Here is a 22,517-nt window from a genome sequence, read left to right on the forward strand (position 1 = left end):
GAAACGGGATGCTTTTTTGACACTTATTTACTTTGCTTCATATACGGGGGCTGCTTGAACCAAAGAGTGTTAAACAAATAACAGTTGCTACAGATGACCTTTGAAATCAAAGGACAAAGCTTCCCCAATGAAGCACCTCATCAAAACAAACACCAAAAATGCCGCAAGTCTAATTCAGCAGCCTGGGATGGCTCTCACTTGAAATAAGCTATTCTTTTAAACTCAGGTATTCAGAGCAACACCCAGCCTGCAGTAACTGACAAATAGGACATGCTAGGCTTCCACATGGTCAAACCATTTGCTAAGCTGCCAAGTGAGGTAGTGATGTCTTCACTTTACTCTACGGTATTTTATAGCAACATCAGTCCAAAGCGGAACTAAAAGCATCTTTACAAGCCCTTATTAATATGCAAGATAAGAAATTGGTGCACACAGCTTGGAAAGCGATGAGAAAACCCAGCTCATGAAGAGGGCCTTGCTGCCAGAGGGAAAGTGGAATTAGCTTATTAAAAAATTTATCACCTTCTCTAGTCAGTACTTTTTGTAAGGTTACAGTCAAGCCAAATTATAAAGGCCAACACATTGCTGGAAGTTGTTGAAAGCAGAACATCACAATACACATACATCATCATCAATAGTGCAGCATAGGCTTGGTCCTTTAGTAACGACCCAACTCACAGGCCTCGTACAAACACATTTTTATGCCTGTGCGTTAAATTCTTCCAAAGTTTACAACAAAGAATTTCTGGTGATTTTTGTGTCGTTTAATAGCCCCGTGTGTAAGTGCCTCATTCCATTCAGCTTAAAATCAGATTTAATGCACTCATAACCATTTACTGCTGTACATTATCGGAAACCCAAGCCGCTAGAGTGCTGCTCCTGCTTTTTATTTCTCCCTCCCAGCAGGCTCTGTCATGTTCAATACATCACTGGGGAAACCTCTGTAGGATGTTACATATGTCCTAGTTCAAGAAAAGTACTTTATCTCTATCAGGGGACACCTGTTCTGAAAGCAATGGAACACTAGACATTTGCATCAAATAATTTCCACAGAGAAACCAACTTATCACCACCCATCTGAGAAATAAGAATTTGGTCGCACACCTACAGAACCCAAAGACTTTCTCCTCCCCGCAAATGGCACTGGGCATTGCATTACTCCATTTGTTAATGGAAACAGTGGCCTCACTCACCACGCAGACAGAACATGTGGGGTGCAGCAGGTATTTATGTATCAAAGGGGAAGAGTAGTGTCCGTTTGCCCATGTGCTAGGTCACAGAAACCAACCAAAATTAAAGTACCAACTTAATTCTACATCCACAGATGTGTGTGAAGACCAAGGTCATCCCGGGGTTGATCAGTGCAGAATTGGGGCAAGATGGTTCTGAGGAGAAACTTGCACCACGAACTTTGAAGTATCCAGATTTTCTGTATTAATTTTTGTTCAACTTCTAATTAAAGGCAAACTCTAGTAGATGGTGGCCAATTCTCCGGTCTCTTGAAGCGGGTACCATCGTATTGCCAATACTAGCAGCAGTTGTGATCATCCTCCCAGGTTACTTCTTTAGTCTCTTCATCTGGGGAGGTGGGAGGAGAGGGGTAGCTCTGTACAGAACAGATGTTTTCCGAAATAAGACTGAATTTAAAAAAAAAAAAAAAAGAATGAGGAGGAAATCCCATCCCCAAACCTATTGGATTACAGCACGCAGCCAGCTTCAAGGCCTGGCTATAGTGTTCTCATAACTTATGTTTGGAATCAAAAGCATTTTAGAAATGTCTGTCACAGGAAAAGTAAAAAGGAAAATGCTGCAGAGGTACTTTGAAGTCTCATTTAGCAGCTCTAACATATTCTGCTGCCGGTTTGTCTTTCACAGCTGACTTCAGCAGTCATTTACATATCGTTAACACTGAACAATCACACCCATTGCCCACCAGTCACCTTGGGAGGAGGAACATGAGCCACATGCTCTAAACTGCTACTCTACAGTGGCAACAGGAATACAGCCTCAAGAGTAGGGAAGGAGCAGCTACAACCCTACGCACTGTAGGAGGAGCTGGCCCAGGGGATTGGTCCTCTGATCTCTGCTTCCTCACTGTCCCTTCAAGTCCGACTACCCAGCCACTGTGCTCACAACCAGAGACAGAACAGCGCACGTTCATCTGGGGGTCCTCATTCCAAAGTTCTTCAACATCAGTGCAGACTCCCATTGACTTCAAGTGGCTCTGGATCAGACCTGAGCTTAGCAGCAGCAGCCCAGCCTGTGACCATGGTGAGCAGGAAACAGATACTGACCTTAGGTTTCATCCCTTCACCAGCCAACGTGGAGGCTCACCACCCGTAAGAACAACAACGGCCGTTTTGTTTGTTTGCTTTTATTAACAACTCAGTGCAGGTTTTCAGAGAGCAAATGGTTTATAGACACTTGGTTTTCAGTTGAGCTTCATTACATTTATTTTTTTTTTTTTACAAAAACAGTTGTAGTTATTAACAGCTGTACATATTCTGCTACATACTTTGGTGTAAGGTTGAGATAGTGTGACTTAGTAACCCTCCGCCTACTTAGTTAAACCCAGTTGATTTTTTTTTTTAATCATTATTTAAAAAGCACCAACTTGCAAACAACCATTTTGGGACATTAGCTTGTGGTGTTATTAAAGTGGAACTTCGAGTGAAAATTCCAAAACCCTCTAACCCTTTCCAACTCATTCCAAGCTGGTTGTAAAGTGTGGCTTGTACACTGAAAAGTGACTCTAAATATGGCAATCTCAGGCTCTGTGTTCATTGATTCTCAATAGATTAATGCACATGGGGGTCTGAGAGTCAAGCTGGGTTCATTAGCACTCTCACATTACCACCAGTAATAACGATCCTGCAACTGGAACTTACTAAAATCATTCCGCAGATGATGAGCAGGCCATAAAAAAATCCGTCTCCTTCTGCTATCGCACTGCGGAACAATACAGTGAACAGAAAAGAGTAAAAACGTGTAGCCACTAAAAATAAGCAGATCTGACTCTCATATGCACAGAAAGCAGATCCACTGAACATGGTGCCATCTTTACACAGTCATTTTCTGAACATAACTGCACTTCAAAAAACCACTCTTTTAAAAAGATGCTTTACTTAAGAGCTTTTTGTGACAGCGCATAACAAATCAAAATTTACACTTTTTGCATGACAAGCAAGTTTCTTGGAACCAGAGGTGCATCACCACTGAAGTCTCATGGGGTACATACTCTTTGTCTTTGAAATTTCCCTTGTTTTTGTTCTGGGGGGAAAAAAGTCCAATCTTAAAATGTGAGACTTTGGGGAAAAAATTCCTACAAACTTTACTTGCACCCCCAAATCTATGTTCTCCTCCACCCCAGACCAATGGCTACTGCTGGAGGGTACTGCTGACGACTTACAATTCAGACGTGATGCTGAATGGACGTCCAAGAACAGAAAGTTAAAGAACATCTCCAACTTCATTGTCCGTTTCTTCTTTTGTACTATCGCTTTCAAACAGGTAGTTTTCACCGTAACCCTAATTATTTTTGACCAGATTAAAATCAAAAATTAAAAAATAATCCATAAAAATGTAGTATAAAAAATCTCTTCCATATGCTACAATACAGGGTGAGCACTTCTGCTACACAAATATTTTTATTTCCCATTTATTTATTTAACCTTTTAGTACAAAATGTTGACACACTGGCCTGTGTGGGGATGAGTTTTGCTCCGTTGGAACCAATACACCAAAAAAGTGACAAGACCATAAAGCCACAGACCCCTACCAGAGATAGCCCCTCGCCCCCACCTCACACAAACCCTACTTGTTAGTAAACTTTTTTTAAAAAAAGAATTGTATTTTAAAGGTTATCAATTTAATTCTTTACTTTCATTTGAATACAAAACACATAAGTTGCTATTATCTTTCGTGGCTCCCTGAGCTGAATTTTACTATGCTTTCTTTGAAATTATTCCTCATCGTTTATGTCCGAAGATCAAGAAGGGCTTGAGCAGAAGTTTCTTAGAACATGGACTTCCTGTTTTCTTCAAACATATGAGCATAAAAATCCATAGAAAAATTTGATTGTTTTGCCGATGTCACATCAGTAGCTGAAGATCTGACCAATTTAACTTCAGTCCATACAGTGTTCAAACATTTGACTAACACACTGAACAATTCACATGTACGACAGTAGGAACAACTTTCACCAGTGGACATCTCTGCTCAATCTGGTTACAAGCTGCAGGTCGAAGTAGTATCTCAAATAGATACGGGGGGAGGGGGGAAGAATTGCCACCACCAAACCGATCAGTGGAATACAATTACAGCAGACAAAAAAAAAAAATAAAAAATAAAAAAATACACAACTAGTGTACCAGGAGGATTAACCTCACCCTTTCAATTCTATTTACTAGTCCGTTATTTACATTTTTCACAAGTCTTATATAGAGCGCAAAAAAAAAAAATCACAATAAAAAATAAGTCCTTTATAGTGCCACCAAAGCGCAGACAAAAGAACAAACAAACCCCTAAAACCAAAACAAAACCTGTTTAGGGCTTCAAAGTGTGTCGTATTCGCAGACCTCCAAATAAATCCAGATATGCCACAGCTTAAAATAAAAATTGCTGAAACGCATCAGTCCATGTACATTACTCTGAGTCCATGAAGATCCATATTACACAGCCTCTCAATGCATGGCTGCTCCCCTTTTGTTTTCCTACATCCTTCAGAATTTTGCCATTGTCTTGTCAGACTGGAGCCTAATATTCAGATCTGACAGCCCTGTTAAAATCCTTGTTTAATAGATGACCTCATAGACTGTGGCCTTCTTGTCACCAGAGCCTGTAACAATGTATTTGTCATCCGCTGAAATGTCACAACTTAAGACAGAGGAGGATTCTTTCGACTGTAAAAGGAAAAAAAAAAGAAAAGAAAAATCAGTTCAGATTCTAGATCTTCCATTTCCAACTGCATTAGACTAAGGAGAAAAGCTTCTTTGTGCTGAGACAGTTGCTGTTATTTACATGCAAAACAGTGATAAACTTTAAAGTTTCAGATGCACCAAAATACACTTTTCTGTCAAGTTCCTTTCAGCCACACTCACTTATATTTACTATCAGTCATTTTTAGCCAGTGGGTTCTCCCTTCCCAGCTCCACATTTTCTGAGAAACACTGACACGACGGCTTGCAGACATCCCTGGCCTCACTGCAGAAGAGCGAGATGTTACATCTGCCCCGTTCCTGAGGTAGGTGAGCCCAGTTTTTAGTTTCTGTACCTTCCGCTCTGCACAGACCATGGTGTTAGCCCCATGCTTGCTCAAACCTGGCTCGCTGCAGGGCAGCATTTAACGTGGCTCTGCGGCTGTAATGGCTCTCCCCATTGCACAGCTGGTACAAGAGGGACAGACATCCAAAAGGCCCAAGCAAGGGCGCCTTCTTACCTGGAAGATGCTTGCTCCATATGGCGTTCTCCAGGCGTTGAGAAGATTATCTTTTCCTGTACTCACAAACCATTTACCTAAACACACAAAGCATGGCGTCAGTTCTCTCACACCAGAGCAGGTCAGACACAAAAGCTGCAACTTATATTGTGTAGGTTAGTTTCACAATGGGAACATTATTCCAATGGTGGGGCTTTTCTGAGCCAAGCCTCTGTCAGCTCCCAAGCAGGAGATTATTAGTGACTGTGAAATCAATGCATGCACGGTAGGGAAGGTCACACACTGCCCCTCTCCATTTCTGAGCTGAGCACACATATACTAACAATTCCTACCAATGTAAAGGTCTGGCAGAACCCTGGCAAGTGACACTACATTTCCTTGTATTTGCTATCTACATATGTACCAGTGTGGGATTATAGAACAGAAAAGGCCATTTTATTATCGTTAGTACCTTTTAATCAACCGCTTCGATACAATGACTACCACCATTTGCTGGCCATGTCACTGCAGAAGGCAACTGGCTTGTCTTTGAGGATAGCAGCAAACTGGGGTAGCTTAAAATGTGACATTTTTAGTAAGACGATACACCACTCCTAAGCCTTGGCTTTCAATCAGTGCTTTTTCCCTCTGCTTTGGTTAGCGAGTTAATGTATGGGCAGGACTTTGATTAACACAGTTTTCAGTGATATTGCTTAGCACATCACACACACCTTCAGTTTGATTGAGCAGGGAGGTTGTTTTACAACTAGAACCTACAATTTAACCATCCTCCTTAGAAATCCTATTGGAAGTCATTTACACATGGACCAAATAGACACAATCTCTTATGGAACTGCTCAGGATGGTAGTTCAGAGAGGTCCCAATTCAGCAGGAACTTACCCACATGCCCAACTTTGAACACACCAGCAACCCTGAGGTAACTTACCACAGTAGGCAAATTTCAGTGAAAGGACACAGCTCTCATGAAGGTGAAGCTGGTATTTATCCGGTTTGGTGTGGTGCAACACCTCAACGTTGCTGCTCTCCATGCCCACGGCAAGCCACTCACCGGTGGGGCAGTAACCCAGCGAGAAAATCTAAAGGGATATTCAAACAAAACAGTCTTAGAACTGTCATTCATCTCCTCACCGGCCAACCTTCCGCAACCCACCTTGCTACAGACATGGTTTTTGCAAAGAGAAAAGGTAGCAGACTCACAGGCTGTGCTGGAGACCACCAGGGTGTTCATTTCCCGAGAGAGTAGCCATAGTATGCTCAGATGCATGGCACGCTTCTCCGCCTGGCCCACGTAGCAGGCCGCAACCATGCTGGGGTCACTGTCACAACAAGGAAGTAGCTGAGACAGCTACTTTGGCATCAGTTGTGATGTGGACATCCATCAGCAACAGCCCAAACTCGCACCATCAACTATCCCACAGCAGCCACATGGCAACCGTTGTTAGTCATCGCAGACCTCACCCAGATTTAAACAAGCAATCTCAAGGCGAAGATTTCTGTAGTTGGAACTACCTAGTCCCCTGAGAATGCCTCTCCTTGGTTGCTGAAGTGTGAGTATTTTCCTCCTGACTGGGTACTGCTCTGGATATGACTAGTCCTAACCTAACAAGAACAGAAATAACTGCACACTTCCGGGGCTGGCAGAAACATGAGCCCAGTTCCATATAATGAATTTCCCCCACCCCAGAAAAGTAAATATTTCCATCGCCACCCAAAGCTAAAAATTCTTTGAGCCCTAGTGACAGAGTCCAAGAGCAGCAATTGCTGAGGAAAACTGTTTACATAACGTATGAATTGATCTGCTTAAATGAAAGGGAAAAAAAAAAAATCAATGGAGAATTATCTAGGAAACCGCAGGCCCTTTCTCCCAGACCCCTATGCACACGCAGAATCTTAGTAACCAGGAACTAAACACTGATTATCCTGTTTTTCTTAACTTAAGCTTCAGTGCAATTAAATACAAGACTAAGCTTCTGCAAGTGCTGGATTTTCCATGGCTTCTGCAGCCAGGCATTACTGACTCCAGCTCTGTTGAAAGCAGAGGATCAATACAAACGGCACATCATGAAACAGGAACTTTTTATTTAAACACAGAGATTTGTTCAGAGAGATTCTGGTACCTCACTGATGGAGCTGGAGTGGGTCAGGAGCACTGTTTCCCTGGAATGGCAGAAAATTCCCTGCTCTTCATTTATAGCCTTGTGCTATTCCAAGTTCCAGTAGAACTGAATAAAACTTAGGGCCTCCATGCTCTCCCCTATACCAGGGGGCAGACATGCCCTGGGTTGGTATTAGATGTGTGTCCTTGCTACCATAACTGACAGCAAGATCCACGATTCAACACAAAAAGTGGTTTGCTGAGTTTGGAAGGAGTCTGCTCCAATCACCTAAACTATTGACATTTCCAATCCAACAAAACCAGGACCCACATGATCAAGCGACAAGGGATTTTCTTCTTTTGAATCTAGCACTGTAGCCTCAAATGCAACCTACTCCAGGGACAGGTTTCCAGCCAGAGTATTTATGGAGGTGGACAGAATGCGTCTTTCCAGCATTTCCCAGCATCGGAAAACTCTGCCCAGAAAGCAGGAAGATTAACTGGGCTCTAAACCCTGCGTGGTCATGGCCTGGAAGCCACAGCAGCACTGACTGCATGGCACCAGGCTGGCCAGATTCCCAAAGCCAAGCATTAATACAGCGGGAACTCCTGACAGGTAGAGCCTGGGGTTTAGCAGCTGAGACACTCTCATTCAGCAGAGCCCTCAGACATGCATTGTTTCTATTCCCTTCTCAGGCACTTACAAGTTTAACTAGTGATATGGGGTCTGTGGGAACTGATGTGCAGTGACAATGGCCGCCCCGCCTCAAGTATTTGGAGTAAGCTTCAGACTACTGGGCGTTCAGTTAAATAGAAACTGGAAATCCTACAGGAAGTTGGGAATTCGTATCACTTACAGCAGCAGCAGACCTGGTTAATCCAGCAGGGGTTTGCTCACCATTAAGACAACAGCATTTATTAACAGTAAGATCTGAGGTACCAGTTTACCCCTAAAGAGGCAGTATGTTTAAAGCAAACAAAAGCAAGTGCTTCTTCACACAATGCACAGTCAACCTGTGGAACTCCTTGCCAGAGGAGTGGCAAAGGCCAGAAGTATAGCAGGGTTTAAAAAAAATTAGATAAGTTCATGGAGGACAGGTCCATCAATGGCTATTAGCCAGGATGGGCAGGGACACAACTCCATGCTCTGGGTGTCCTTAAACCTCTGACTGCTGGAAGCTGGGACTGGACAGCAGGGAATGGATCACCCAGTAAATTGCCCGGTTCTGTTCATTCCCCCAAAGCATCTGGCACTTGACATTGTCATAGACAGGGTACCGTGCTAGATGGACCACTGGACTGACTCAGTGTGACCAGTCTCATGTTCTTAACTATGGCAATTGTGCGGCACTTGTTGACAAATGCTGGCTTCTTAATGGCAACCACTGCTCATGTCATTGATTTATTGACAAAGGAATGACCATAGTGTGTAATCTAGACATCGCTAGTTGGTATACTAACAAGGAAAAGCATCATTCCCCTCCCACCCACAGCCCACTAGGGACACAAACCTTCAAGCACCCCAGTCGGGTCTGCCCCCCCTTTGTAAGACACTCGAGGTGCCAGAGTTGTGGCACCCTCCCGTTTAGATTTATAAGAATATTAAGATGCACCCTGCCAGTTGCCATGGAGACCCTTGAACGACATTTCAACACAAGAGAATCAGCCACAAACTTCAGCCAAATACTGGTGATACCAGATAACCTTAAACCCACTGGTTAGAGCAGAGCCCACTCTGCTCCGGTATCAGTGCCGAAGGAAAGAAACCCCCCATTCATCAGAAGCCACAACAAGATGAAATTTGCAATAGCCCAGTATCAGGCAGTCTTCCCTCCTCTAGAGGCCAAGAGGAACCCAGGGCTTACCTGGGAAGTGAAATCGTGCTGCTGGAGCTGTCTTCCTTCCCTAAGGTCCCAGGAACGCACTGTGTTGTCCAGACCACCTGTCCATAACTTTGTACCATCATGCGAGATATCTATGCAGCTTGCGCCATCTGTGTGGCCTTGAAATTGCCTGAGAAGCAAAAATCCAACACACAAGAGGAAGGGCTTTAGAAATCTCAACCAAACACAGTTGTGTCTCTCTCAACGCTTGTGTTGCTTTGCGTTACATTCAGGGATCAACAACAACCCATCAGTATCTGCACAGTCACTCCAAAGCCGAGACAGTTGCTGATAAGGAAGCTTGATGCCATGTTTATAGAAAAGAAAATTGTGCGTGTGAGACGATACAATCCAACAAATGAAGCTGCACAAATTCCAGTCTGTTCCACAGGCCACGTACTGGCAGGGACTTAACTGGGAAACGAAGCAGTTGGGCTTTTCCAAGCTCTTCCCACAAAACAACCTCTCCCATCTCTGAGAGATGATGTTTCAGGCTCTGACACCTCCACCGGTTTGCACTCAGTTCCCATTTTCAAGGGTTTGTAGCAGCTAGAAATTTGCTTTCCTTTTTCAATGAAAGTTGAGATTTGAGAACAAGAAGGAAGCTTGAGAGAGATGCCAGCGGATACTGGCCCAGTTTGAGCTCTGATCACTATTTATATATTGCCCCCATAACCTAAACTAACATTATTTCCTGCCAGACTTTCTGCCATCTGCCTTCTTGAACAACTCAAGAATGTCCAAAAATTAATGTTTCGGTATGAAAAGCACAGAATTCCAAACACCAACCTCACAATTTCACACTGGCGTCTTGGCAACATCCATTTCTGAAGACTCACCTAACCAGTGTTTGGTTGTGGAGATCCCACACAGCAATATTGCCGTCGCTGCAACAGGAGAAGCAGACTTTTGCATCAGGGCTGATTGCCAGAGCGTAGCATGCTGGGGCAGAGGAGGTCAGTTCAGCCTTGATCCTTGGCGTCGGGGATGCCAGGTCCCAGATTGTAAGCGTACTCGCTTCCCCTCCCACAATCAGGGTGCGGCCGTCGGGGAGGAGTTTGCAGGAACGGATGTAGTTATCTCTGTTCTGCAGGAATAAGCGACGGTGCTAAGGTTACTGGGAGATTCTCGTCCAAGACGTCTTGTAACAGGCATAGGGGAAAGTAAGTGACATTCTTTCTGCATGGTCAGCATGAGCAAGCTCATGATGGTTCTAAAGCTAGTCAGACCGGATAAGGTTAGCAAGAGCACACACACGGCAAAGCATCAGTAGACACGCACACCCATCGACATATTCCATCTGCAACTTACCAAGCAATCCAGCTGCGAAATGGGACTCTTACTGCCTGGCTGGCTGATATCCCAGATCTTCACACATCCCTTTCCTCCAGTGTACACGTGTCTGGTTGGATTGCTAATGGTCACAGCACATACCACCTCCCCGTGACTTAGTGTGTTGATCTGCCGAGCGTGCCTTGGGATGCCGGGGCCAGCAAGGGCATCATGGGGGAATGGGACCGGCTGCATCTGCCCATCAGCACTTACGTGAAAAGAGTAGGCTCTGTAGGGGGAGGACGAAGGCGGGGTGGAGGGGAGAGAGGTTTGCACACATGGCAAAGAGGTACAGAACCCGCAGTCATCATGTAGTTGCTTGACTGCTCTGATGTCTGGACTGTGCACCACACGGCAGGACAGACAGCAAGGTCAGACTCCCTTTCCCAGGGAGCACGTCCGTCAGTCCCTGACTTCTGCGGGGACTTTGAGGGCGCTAAGGGAGGCCAGAGTAGAAGATCACAATGGTCCCTTCTGGCCTGGAATCTACGACAGCCCCTGCAGCTCTGAAAACGTCCACCTGGGTGCCCTGTACACCCAGTGATGTGATTGCCTGCAAACCTGGGGACAAGGCATCGAGCACTTTGGAAGAAGCCACGTATCTTTCACACCAAGGCCAGGCAGCATACACCTGCCTGTACTGATTCTGACCAGGGGGAGGAGGGGAGAAAACGGGACAATGGGCACATACAGGAGTAAAGCAGCAGGAAAGTGGTGGCGAGGGGAGGGAGCAAACACCCCGTGTCACCTAACCATAACACAGCATAGGAACAGAAGGGGTGGCTTACGGCTTCCCGCCAGGTATGGACGCAAGGCTTGTGGGGAGACCAGGGCCCCTCATGGGTGGATGCGGGTCAAAGCCGACCTGTAAAAGAGATAGAAACTGCCTCAGATGCTGGCTACTGAATGAAATGTCCCTGCTTCTTATACACACCAGCAGTGATACTGAGCCAGCCCCCATGCGGCACTGGAGTACGTGGAAGGGAACAGACGTGTTGGGGCTTTCCCCGGCTTTTTGCATTTCACATCACTCCTCATGCCCTTAGGACAGCTGATTAATAATAATTCCATACTGATTTCCTCCCCCAGAAATGGGAAGCTACTCCCAGGATTACCCAGGGTCTGGGGATCTGCAGAACTAGAGTGGAAATCTAGTGGGAACAGCTGCTCCACAATGTCCTGCTGCTTCCAGAAGGCAAGGGACCCCAGGGCCAAAGCCAAGGTCCTCTCTCCATGTTCTAATCAGCCCATACTCAGGCAAGCTCCCAACAAGCCTACAGGAGAGCACGGCACCGGACTGGTTATAAGTGGGCAGAGACCCCTGGGATCTGGCCCCACAAAAACAGACCCTCCTAGCATTGTTTGAAACCTCGGCATCTGATCACAAGCAGATGATTCCGAGATCAAGACACATGCTTGGATTTACACGCCCCTGCAAACAGGTGTCAGGGCTAGTCCCCAGGGGCGCGGTGCCCTGGTGGGTCCCACTAACTCCAGTTCAGTTGGAGGCTGCGCTCCCGGTGCCCGCAGACCCCCGGACAGACATTTAGTCCCAGCATTGAGGCTTGCTGGGTTTACATTGCAGGCATTGGCACTGAAGCCAGGCTGTTCTCCAAAAGCCCATTAGAGGAGCAGAACCAAGGCAGCTGTTTGAAAGCATCTGGCTTCACAGTAGTGACTCACTCTACCATCTCCGCCGCCGCCCTCCCGTCTCTCTTTAGTTGTATGACGCTGACTGGGTGGGAGCCCAGAGCTGAGCACACCAACAGCTGATGGGAGCACTCTAGATCGCCTGAGCTGGGAAGGCAGCCACTAGGGAAGACACCCCCCCCCCCGATGCCCCCCGCCCTGATGTGACCAAAAGAAGGAGCTAAAAGTTCTACGTACAGCTCCAAAGCTCACCATTGGCGATCGGCCATAGGCGGCGGCAGCGGCGGCGCTCATCTGGGGCGGGATGTTGTGGAGCCCCGCATAGGCCCCCGGACTCGTCAGAGAGCCGTTCATTTCATGGTGTCCCATCATGGCAAAGGGAGCCGCATAGGGGCCAGTGATGGAGATGGGGGTCCTCAGGGCAGACGCTGGAGAGAAGGAAATTGACGATTACTAGATTCACCTATCAGGCACCTGGGAAAGTTGTACCCTGCTAAACTACATCCACAATGCCCTAGTCCTTAGGGGCATCCACCCACCTGTGCTCCTGTCTCCCAGGAAACGGGCAGCTCTATCGGGATGAACATTAAGTTACAAACTAGCAGCGTGTGGTGGGTGAAGAGCTGGAGAGCTCCACCTGCCAGAGGAACAAAGCCCAGGAAGGGCTCTGCCATGCTTGGCTCCAACCTCCCCAGCACATTTCGGTGACACGGCAGCATAACGCTGCCATTCTGACGCCACGGCAACGGAGACTGCAATGCGGTTCTGCAGCGGCTGACTGAGTATCGCTGCCATAAACCATCGAACCCTCTGGCATTTAGCGTGTAGGAGACCCCAGTCAGAGTCAGAGCTGCACTGCGCTAGCAACCACAAAGCAAATCCTGGCCTCTCCCCTAAAGAGCCAACTACTCTAGAAGCACATACCCAATGGGTCCATGCCTGCTGGTTTGCCCGGCACAGACCGAAGGCCTGGAGTGGTACTCGTCCCAGGAGTCGGGGCTTCATTCCTTGGCGTAGGAGTGTTTGACTTGAGCCCAGGCGTGGATGATTTGTCATTCTGGCCAGAAAGAAGAAAACCCAAGAAGGGATGTGGCTTAGTGATTAGCATGAAGAGACCCCTCTCCTTTCACTATGCCCTGCTGCCCTGTCTTCAGGCCCCAGCAGTGCTGAGGAGCTACTCACAGAAAGGTGTGTGCCTGGCTCAAGCTCACTGACTGGAGGCGAAAACCAGTGAGGACAAGGCCATGTGTTGTTGCCACTGAGTTCACAGGGTCACGTGAAAGGCTGGTTTCTCGCGACGATGACACGCTGACTCACTGTGGTTTCACTTCAAGCCAGCAAGCTCGAGCTAAGAATGCACCTTTCCCTTGGGAAGACGTGGCCAAGAGGTTTAGACACCACATGACCAACTTCCTTCCAAAGGTAGGGACAGCCCCAGCCCTCCCTGCAGCGCCTGGCTGCCGCATACTGGGCGCCAATCCACCTACATGGCCCAGGTCTTTAGTCTTCGAGGACGGCGTACTGCTGGACGAGGCGACAGAGGCAGGGCTGTTTGGAGCATCTTTCTTCAGCCCTCGGGTTTTGTCTATCCCGTTCTCAGGCGGCGAGTGGGCTGGGCTGACACGGGGTGTAGCTGGATCCTAAAGACAGGACGGCATTTAGCACCTGCCCAGTGGCAGAGGAGAGGGAAAGCTTTCAAGGACTCACTTGTCCCAGTTTTCAAAGTGCAGGAGGGCTATGGCCATGCTGACCACACAATTCTTCGTTTCACATGCTGTTGTCGCATTCAGATACAGCGGGAAGGGCCTGAGTTTAAGGTAGCCCAAAGAGAGAGTGTTTAAACTAAAGTGGGAAATGGACTGGCTGCGGGAGGGGACACGTGTGGCCCATGTGAAAAGAGCTAGTGCAGGAGGGGCCTCAACACAATGCGTAGCGACTGGGCGTCTGCACACAGACGCATTGACAAGTCTGACTGATCAGCGCCTCGTCGTGGCTAAGCCAGGACAGGCCAAGGGAAGGACAGGCCTGGGAACAGGACAGCCTTCTCCAGCTCAGGACTGGGCCTGCCCCCGCCACAGCTATCCCTGGCCTGTGGGGACACAGTACTCGGCTCTCAATATGGCCGCTCTTGGAAAGAAAAAGGCAAGGTCAGGCCTTCTGACACCAGACCGTGCTTTGTGATGGAGATTTAGGGCCTGCATACCAAGTCTGGTGCCTCAATCCAAACACTGCCCATCCCCCCTTCAAAGTCAGCTTTAAACCAGAGCGAAAGCAGCAGCCTTGCAAAATGACACCCACACTCACCTCATTGGAGACGTCGACCACCAGGTCATCACTCTTGTCACCGTCGCTGTCCTGAAACGCACAGCAAGTCACGCTATGAGAGAGGAGCCGACTCCGCCAACTCAGAAGTCAGGGGTAGCATTTTCAAGAGCACCCATGGGATTCTGGAGCCTAGAGCTCTTTCAGTCAACTGGACTTCAGTGCTTTTGAGAACCGTAGCCAAGAAGAGCATAAAGAAGCCCCTAACAGAAGGAGCTCTCTCATCCCGCACTATGAGATAGTTTCTCCCATGTTACACCATCTGGCTGGAACACCTCGTTTTCAGACACACACAAGCGTTAAGTGACTACCAAGAAAGCTCTTGTGACTTACATAGCGGTTCATGCTGTCCTTCTCCTCTGCTTTCCGCTTTTTGGCGTCGATGCTGTAGTCTGTAGAACTCCTGTGTTTCTCACTAGCTCTCAGGCTGTCTGATGGTGAGACAGAATTATTCTGAAATCATAGGAAAAAAATCCAGGAAGGTGTTCAGCTCCACATTAAATGTGTCAACACAGTCTGAAGTGATTTCCGAAGTGGCAGCTTTTAATACACAGCTAAAACTTTCTCTGAACAGGGATGAGTCTTAAATATATCCCCTTGAACTTTTCCAAACAAACAAATTAAAATGTTATTTTCATGTTATTCTGAGAGCCCTGCAAAATGCAAGTAACTGAACTATGATGGGATCCATAAGAGAGCTCAGGGCACCAGTTTTATAAACAACCAATAGGTTTCTTTACAAATACACGGAAGGATGTTGAATGCCTAATTAGTGGGGTCATGCCTTCCATGGCCAGGGACCTGCCTCAGGCCATGCTGCACCAACAGAGGGGCTTGCTCATGCCCCTCTTCTCCCCCCACAGGTCAGAAGAGGTGGGCACTACAGCTTTCTCCACTTGGGAACCCACTCTGGCTCTGACACTATGCAGACTTTGGCAGGTGCAGCCCAGCTAGCCCTGACCATCCACTACTACTGAGCTCCAGAGAGAAAGACAACGAAGCCTGAAGCTGCACCATGACGTGACTGTAGGGTAGGACTATGGACAGTTGTCTTGAACTTTTCAATAACCAGGGCCCCGATCCTGCAAACAGCTCCATGTGGTGAGACCCTGAGCCTGCATGGAGCCCCTTCGACATCAGCTAGGCTTTGTGAGGGGCACGAGGGTCGGTCAGTGCAGAGCAGCCCACAGCTTCATGGCATAGCTTGCTGAGTTTCGAGTGCATTTAAAATTGTTCATGGGAGGGAGGGGATGTTAACATCCTCATTTAAAATTTTAAAAGAAAAATGGCAGTCGTATTTCTCCAATGCAGCTCCTGCAGTTGATTGCAAGTCGTGATAAGTAAAATCAATACACATTTGAAAAGAACAAAAGAAAGAACGAAAGCTCACCAAAACTAGCCAGTACTTGGGAACTCGTTTCCTCTAAAATGCAAGTACGTGAATAACTTTCTTCTAGCTAGTAGCGCCACTGAAGTCCTCACTCAGTTATGTGCCCTAGTAAGGTTACGACTTGCTAAAGGGTTTGCAGTGTCCTACTGATGAAGTTATGCATTCTGGGTGAAAGTCTGGTTCCCATTAAATCAGTGGCAGAATTCTCATAGACTTCAATGGAGCCAGGATTTCATCTGCTGGGTTTATTAGAAGGCAAACTGCAAGAGAGTCAACATGCTGCACTGGAACTGTTTTACATCACTTGTAACTGGACCACGCTGGGAACCGATCTCTGCCAAGCCACAAGACACGCAGAAAAGATTTTTAAAATGAACATTGACATGATGTCAATATGTTCACGTAGTCAGGTTGGTGGGATTTTTGCTTTGTTTTTTCTCTAGGCAACAGCATCCGATCTCAGAAAACATCATTCAGTACGTCTACTCCTCCAGCAAGGCCTCTTGCATGCCAAGTGTTAGCTAAGAGCAAAAATGGCAGAGCAAAGCAGTCTTCGGAGAGCAGAATTTAGCATGGAAAAAAACGGCTACTTGGCCTTAACTACAGCAGTGCCAACTGGGGATGTTCTTATAGAGACGCAATTCAATTAGTTTCTACAAGCTGCAGCAGAAATTACCATCATTTCATTTCTTATAGGAGTGCCTACCACCCCATGCTACATAGAAATGTTTTTAAGCTCCTCTGCTTCCTTTTCTTTGGTGTCTGAAAAGGAGAACTAAAGCAGTTCATGTTTCTACTCAGTACCCAATAAGCTGCTTTGGATAACACCAGGGCCTTTCTTCTCAGGCAGTCATGCTGAAAAAGCTCGCAGCTACCAGAGAATCATGTCAAGCATTTAGAGGCATCGATCCATTCAGCTGTTTCTTGGCGCACTGCCAAGTAACTAAGTATTTTTTATTGCTTGGGCTAGGAAATATGAATGAATCTAGCTTTGCTTATAGTTCATATTAAACCCCCAATGGGAACATTTTCCCAATTCCAGAGAAAAAGGAGCCCAAACATTTTTATCTTTCATACAAAACCCTCCCTGACAGCTCCCTACAACCTTAACAAGCAACTTAATGATGGCCAATCCCTCCCTTCAGCCCCCCTTAAACAGCACTTTTATTTCCATCTGCATTTGACTCTCAAAAGGCCCATTTGTGGTCTCTGCACTGTGAAAGTCGGCTATGCATGGACGACAGGAAATCAGTGCAAAGTGAAGACTCAACTGTTTTTTGTCCTGCCAGCTTTTCTTTTAAACAGAAAGCATTGTGTACTTTGGGATAAGGCCCAAAGCAAGGGGGCAGGGGACAGAATTACAGAGGACTGAGGAGGAGGGGATGAGGGTGGACTGTTCTTCAACAAAAAAAAATATTAAAGAAAAAATAAGTGAGGCAGCAGGTTTGTGTTGGTTTTGCATGGGCAGAAACTCTCTCTCTGGAATCATCCTCCCCTTTTTCTCACCAAACACCAGAGTGTCTTTTAAGATGTGACCAAGTCAAAACAAGAACTAAACAAAAAGCTGCTAGAGGCAACAATTGCCCACAACCATTGCTGTTTAGATGGTTAGTTAACTGCTTGACCTTCCAAGTCCTACTTAACACAATGTAATAGCCAAAGCCATCCCAATAGATTAGATGACCCAAGATAATAGAACAGTGATCAGGAATAAAATAGCTTTCCTAATCGCTGAAGCAGTTTTATCCCTACAGACTTGGCTGCACTCATTCACAAAGCTTAGTCAATTGAAACAGAATCTTAAAGCTGTGCGGCAATCAAAAAGATTTAAACCAAATCTCATAACGGGCACACAGAAAGTGTACCGGCCAGACAATGTGCCAATATTGGCTGAATGTTTACTTCAGCAGAACTGAAGCGGAACAGAGTCAAACAAAAAAATTTATTTTAGTTAGCACCACCCATATGATTGTGTGTGTGTGTGGGTCCAACAGAGATCACTCGAGAGTCTAAACCCGGAAGTCTGTTTTTAAAAACAATAGATAAATTAAAAGCACAGCGATTAGAAACCAAGATAAAAAAGAAAAAAAAACTAAGAAAAAGAACATAACAGAACTTACTGCATTTGAGTCTCGCTCTGTTAGGAATGAGGCCCGTGTCAGAGGTAAGGTCCCAGCCAAGACAAAGAGAAGACAGAAAAATAAAAACAAGTTCAAATAAGTCTTAACAGAAAATAAACCTCGCAGTTCCTCAACACATAGTGACTTCTGGCTTAATTCAATCAAAGCATTTCTGGCTCTTTTCATTTTAAATTACTTTCCCTTGCCCAATCTCACAATCCAATATGTCCCCCCCCCCCTTTTTTTTTTGTCTAAGTGAATTATGCAAAATAAACAGTGTCTAAAGGGAAATGCATTGAAATACAAAGAGAAATGGCAGGAACTAAACTATTTACACACGTTAAGTCATAAATCCAGGAGGAGAAGATACTGAACATCCAGACTCATCCTCTTTGTAGAATTACAAAGATAAGTGTTGCCACTTTAAAGGGATGGGGTCAGAGGTTTAGTCATTAATTTATACATAAATAGGCCCATTCTCCCCTTAGATCGCCTGACAATTTAAACTCAAGTAGAAAAAATGAATGTAATTTGATAACAACTTTCAAGAATTTTTTCCTGAAACTTTCACAGGGAAAAAAATACCCACAAAAATGAAACCTCCTAGGTTAGAAGAAGCACAAGGTAACTCTCTAAAAGTTGATACAAATAAGGGGAAGAGATCTGAGATCTTGATATATTAATAGAGAGCAGAGACACGTGGAACTCCTCCAGCACTGAACTGGTTTGTCATTGACTTGATGCCACCATTTTTTGTTCTACAAAGATTCTCTTATTATCTCTAGTGATTAAAAAAAAAATGACTTTGGCAGGGAGCATTGTTTATTTCCAGATGAGTGCAAGTTTCCAAGCAGATTTCTTGCAATTAGAGAGAGACTGTGTGGTTTCATATGACTCATTAAGCCCTGGCACCTTATTTATAAGCAATAACTCTTGCTGTGTCCATATCCAGATATAAAGCTTGTTGGAAGGTGTTCTCTCTGCCACCTCAGTGACCCTGTAAGGATCTCGTAAAGGAGGACACCTGCAAAGCATCTGAGTGTGTATAGTGTAGCTGTTTCAGATCCTCAAATAGAGAACACAATTAGGGCTAGATCCCACAAATGGAGTGAGAGGCTCTGATTTTAGGAAAGGCATCAACTAAGCCTCCAATAACAGGCCTGCATATAAACTTACGGACACAAAATAGACTATCAGCAGGGGTGAATCAGGCAGCATACAGTCAAATTGCTACAAAAGCTTGTCATCAAACCATGCTCACTATTACCCATGGGCAAAGAAAACGGCCGAGGGCCCAAAAAAATTAAACATTTTTTTTTATTAATTGGAAATAAATTGCTCCAAAAATGAACTCAGGGTTTGGCTAGTATGTGTTGCCATTGTCATTAACAGGTGAACTGCAGAGAATGTTCTACCCCAGCCAGCCAGGCTGCCTTGGGGGCTCACACCGGACATACCCAGACTCCCTGAAAACACTAGTGCCCCCAGAGCCAACTTGACAGTGGCTTAGCACAGGGATAGGCAATAGGCGGCGTGTAGGCCAAAGCCAGATCGCCAGACGCTTTTGAACAGACCCCCAAATCTTTTTATTTACTTATTATCGTTTTGTTGTTTTTTGAATGTTCTCTGGAGTCTGGAACTGGACAAAACTAATTAGCCCACCACGGCTTAGCGTCTTTGGGACAAGACCTCAGGAACAGAGTCTCCTGCTCTGCACAGAGGACCAAGCCTGTGGCCTTTATGTAACAAATGGGGTATCCCTGATGTCCCAGCCAAAAATTTCTGGGGCTGGCTTGGCTTATCCCCAAGGAGTATTAGTGACCGTATAAAACTTACCCTCACTTTTATTGTCTAGTGTAAAGCATACAGTCAGCATACAAATCAAAGACTGACTTTTCCAACCGGTTGTTACTCCACTACGAAACTTTGGGGTGTATGATGTCAGAGCTACCATGAAGCTACACTAACTCTGAGTTTGCCAGGTAAGTACTTTTTTAATATAACTGCAGTGCTATAGTCTCTTTTCCCATTATCCTTTGGGAAGCAAAACACACCACCATCTTTGCAGTGGTTTTTCTGTTTGTTTGGTTTAAAAACACACACATATGGGATGTAGCGAACTCCCTCTGGGGCAAATGGTCGCGCTGACATCTGCAGCACGATGTATTGTGGGTGCCAGTCTATTTTTAATTGGCATTAAACTTCGCCACCCAACGCACTCCCTAGCGCCTGCTGCTGAACTCTGGGGAGCAGACACACTCTCTGCAGTTCACCCTTAGGCTGCACATGCTGCCAATCCACTTCCGTATCGGAAACGTGCAACGGTTGGAAAAACGCATTAGTGCATCTCAGTGCACATTCTCCTCTAACACATGCAGCCTCGCTCGTTCTATTTTTTCTGCCCACATCCATTATAGCCAATTGGGCCCAACCCTGGGGAAAAGGACCAGGGACCACATGGAAGCAGCTTTGCTCCATACAAGCACATCAGAGGGTTAATGAACAAACCCTCATCCCCTACCACCCAGCTTGCCTAGATAGCCAGGCCAGAGCTGGCACTACAAGGCACAGGTGGAACAGAAGAGATGGTCCACTGCTTCCCCTATGCAGGGGGATCCCATCAGTGCAAAGACCAACCAGTTGCACCTCAGAAGCCAAGCAAGCGCCCTAGGGTGGGAAGCTGTGGAGATCTCTGGAGGGTGCCGTGAGATGAGCAGTCTCCACACTAAGAGGCTCTGGCCGCTGCTGCTTCGGCACCTCCTGCAGGAGCAGAGGGTGCCCCAGGTTTGGTCCCTGGTTGTCTAAGGAGTCGAAGCCCAACAGTGCTTTCACCATACTGTTGCCCAGCAGAGGCAAAGGAGTGTTTCTGAACAGCCCCGAGGGGCAAAGATGAAGACAGAGGGAGACGAGAATGTGTATCTTTAAGGGCTTTTGTTCTCACCTCGGTGATCCAGGTCGTGATGGTTTTTCTCATCTTTAACGGTCAAGTGGGCTTGGCTCCCAAGGGCCCCGAGAGCCAGCAGTCCTGAGCTACTCCCCGTGACAGGAGGGATTCCTGGTGGCTGAAGGCCTGAAGGGTGAGGAGGCAGCTGGACCGGGGGGCCATGAGCAGCATGGGAGAGGTGTTGGGCCTGGAGCTGCTGCTGCTGCAATAAAATCAGCGGTAAGCAATTGATGGGAAATGGCATGTCATGCAGATATTAAATGGTCATGTGACATTGGGAGGAGTCACTGGAAGGGGTGGAGCCTGCTTCATACACTCAGAACATTATGGGGGGAAAAGTTTTCAACTAGCAATAATCACACCTCAGATTAACTTCATTGGTTATGATACTGCCAAAAGTTTAAACTGGCTTAAACACCATATTTCTCTGTCTGCAAGGAGAATCCATGTTAGGAAGAGTCAGACTGAAGGGAGGGAGGCACAGACACAGGCCAGAGCTTATAATTGCAGCCTCTGAGGCAGGGATAAATAGCACAGGTGTTTGAAAGACACCATCACTTGGGGGCTCCACTTCATTCCTGGCAATCCACTGAGAGAACCTGGCATTCCCGAGATGTAAGCAGAACAAGGGGAGGAGGGGGAGAATTACACCAGCACATCAACTCTGAGGCTTGTTTTTGCCAGATGTTAAAACTGATGCGATCTGGGAAGAAAGGAAAAGCATCCAGCTGTCCTTTCACTCTGCCTCAGAAGGCAGTTCCTGCTGTTTGCTGAGGAGTAATTTTAAGGCATTTGGAAGTAAAACAAAAAACAAGTTGTAAAGTCTTTTTGCACTTGCACGAGAGTATTCTAGCCAGTACATCGATACTCAGACTGAGGGGCATGACCTGGACCCACAAGTGGCTCTTTAACGTGTCCCCTGCAGCTATTTTGTGTCATCTGCTACAAAACACCATGTGATTTAAGTATTAACCAATCAGGATGCTTTTGTTTTAATTATTTATATGTATGTCATACAGTTTAAAAAGGACTAGATAGTTCTACAGCAAATGAAACAATGAATTCCCATGACTGTGGCTCTTTTGGGTAATGTTGATCACTAATTTGGTTCCTGAAACCCTGAGCTCTGTGTATCGCTGAGCTAGCCCAAGGGCCCAGACTTCCCCATGGAACAGAACCACTGTTATGAGCTTTGCATATAGCAAGGAAGAGCCACCGTTCCCCCAAAGTCCCCCACAAAACAGTGGCATTTCTAGTGTCCAGATTCATTGCAACTCTACCCATTCCCTAAAACAAACAGGCCAATTCAGCTCTGGCTAAGTGTTGTCTCCACCACAGCAGCA

At 46.2% G+C, this 22,517-nt stretch overlaps 1 protein-coding gene and 1 pseudogene across 9 annotated transcripts in view; both read right to left on the reverse strand.

Moving 5' to 3' along the window:
* Nucleotides 1-2,358: 2,358 nt before the first annotated feature.
* The window catches only part of TLE3 (TLE family member 3, transcriptional corepressor), a 48,086-nt gene continuing 27,927 nt past the window's right edge, over nucleotides 2,359-22,517 (reverse strand). For 2 of the 9 annotated variants that reach the window (XM_032764296.2, XM_032764299.2), the window contains exons 7-20: nucleotides 21,172-21,376; nucleotides 18,231-18,247; nucleotides 15,054-15,173; nucleotides 14,703-14,753; nucleotides 13,886-14,038; nucleotides 13,323-13,455; nucleotides 12,651-12,826; nucleotides 11,537-11,613; nucleotides 10,728-10,977; nucleotides 10,256-10,503; nucleotides 9,399-9,546; nucleotides 6,364-6,514; nucleotides 5,438-5,514; nucleotides 2,359-4,901 (exon numbers count right to left, since the gene is read on the reverse strand). In XM_032764296.2, coding sequence (XP_032620187.1) covers nucleotides 4,794-4,901; nucleotides 5,438-5,514; nucleotides 6,364-6,514; nucleotides 9,399-9,546; nucleotides 10,256-10,503; nucleotides 10,728-10,977; nucleotides 11,537-11,613; nucleotides 12,651-12,826; nucleotides 13,323-13,455; nucleotides 13,886-14,038; nucleotides 14,703-14,753; nucleotides 15,054-15,173; nucleotides 18,231-18,247; nucleotides 21,172-21,376 — 1,914 coding nt within the window. In that variant the 3' untranslated portion in view covers nucleotides 2,359-4,793. Of the gene's footprint in view, nucleotides 4,902-5,437; nucleotides 5,515-6,363; nucleotides 6,515-9,398; nucleotides 9,547-10,255; nucleotides 10,504-10,727; nucleotides 10,978-11,536; nucleotides 11,614-12,635; nucleotides 12,827-13,322; nucleotides 13,456-13,885; nucleotides 14,039-14,702; nucleotides 14,754-15,053; nucleotides 15,174-18,230; nucleotides 18,248-21,171; nucleotides 21,377-22,517 lie in introns of all 9 variants that reach the window. The other 7 variants (XM_032764294.2, XM_032764297.2, XM_032764298.2 and 4 more) reach the window with 4 other exon arrangements.
* On the reverse strand, nucleotides 21,500-21,581 carry LOC116815773 (U4 spliceosomal RNA; annotated as a pseudogene).

Source organism: Chelonoidis abingdonii, chromosome 9 (genome assembly GCF_003597395.2).
Source record: "Chelonoidis abingdonii isolate Lonesome George chromosome 9, CheloAbing_2.0, whole genome shotgun sequence".
Taxonomy (NCBI): domain Eukaryota; kingdom Metazoa; phylum Chordata; order Testudines; family Testudinidae; genus Chelonoidis; species Chelonoidis abingdonii.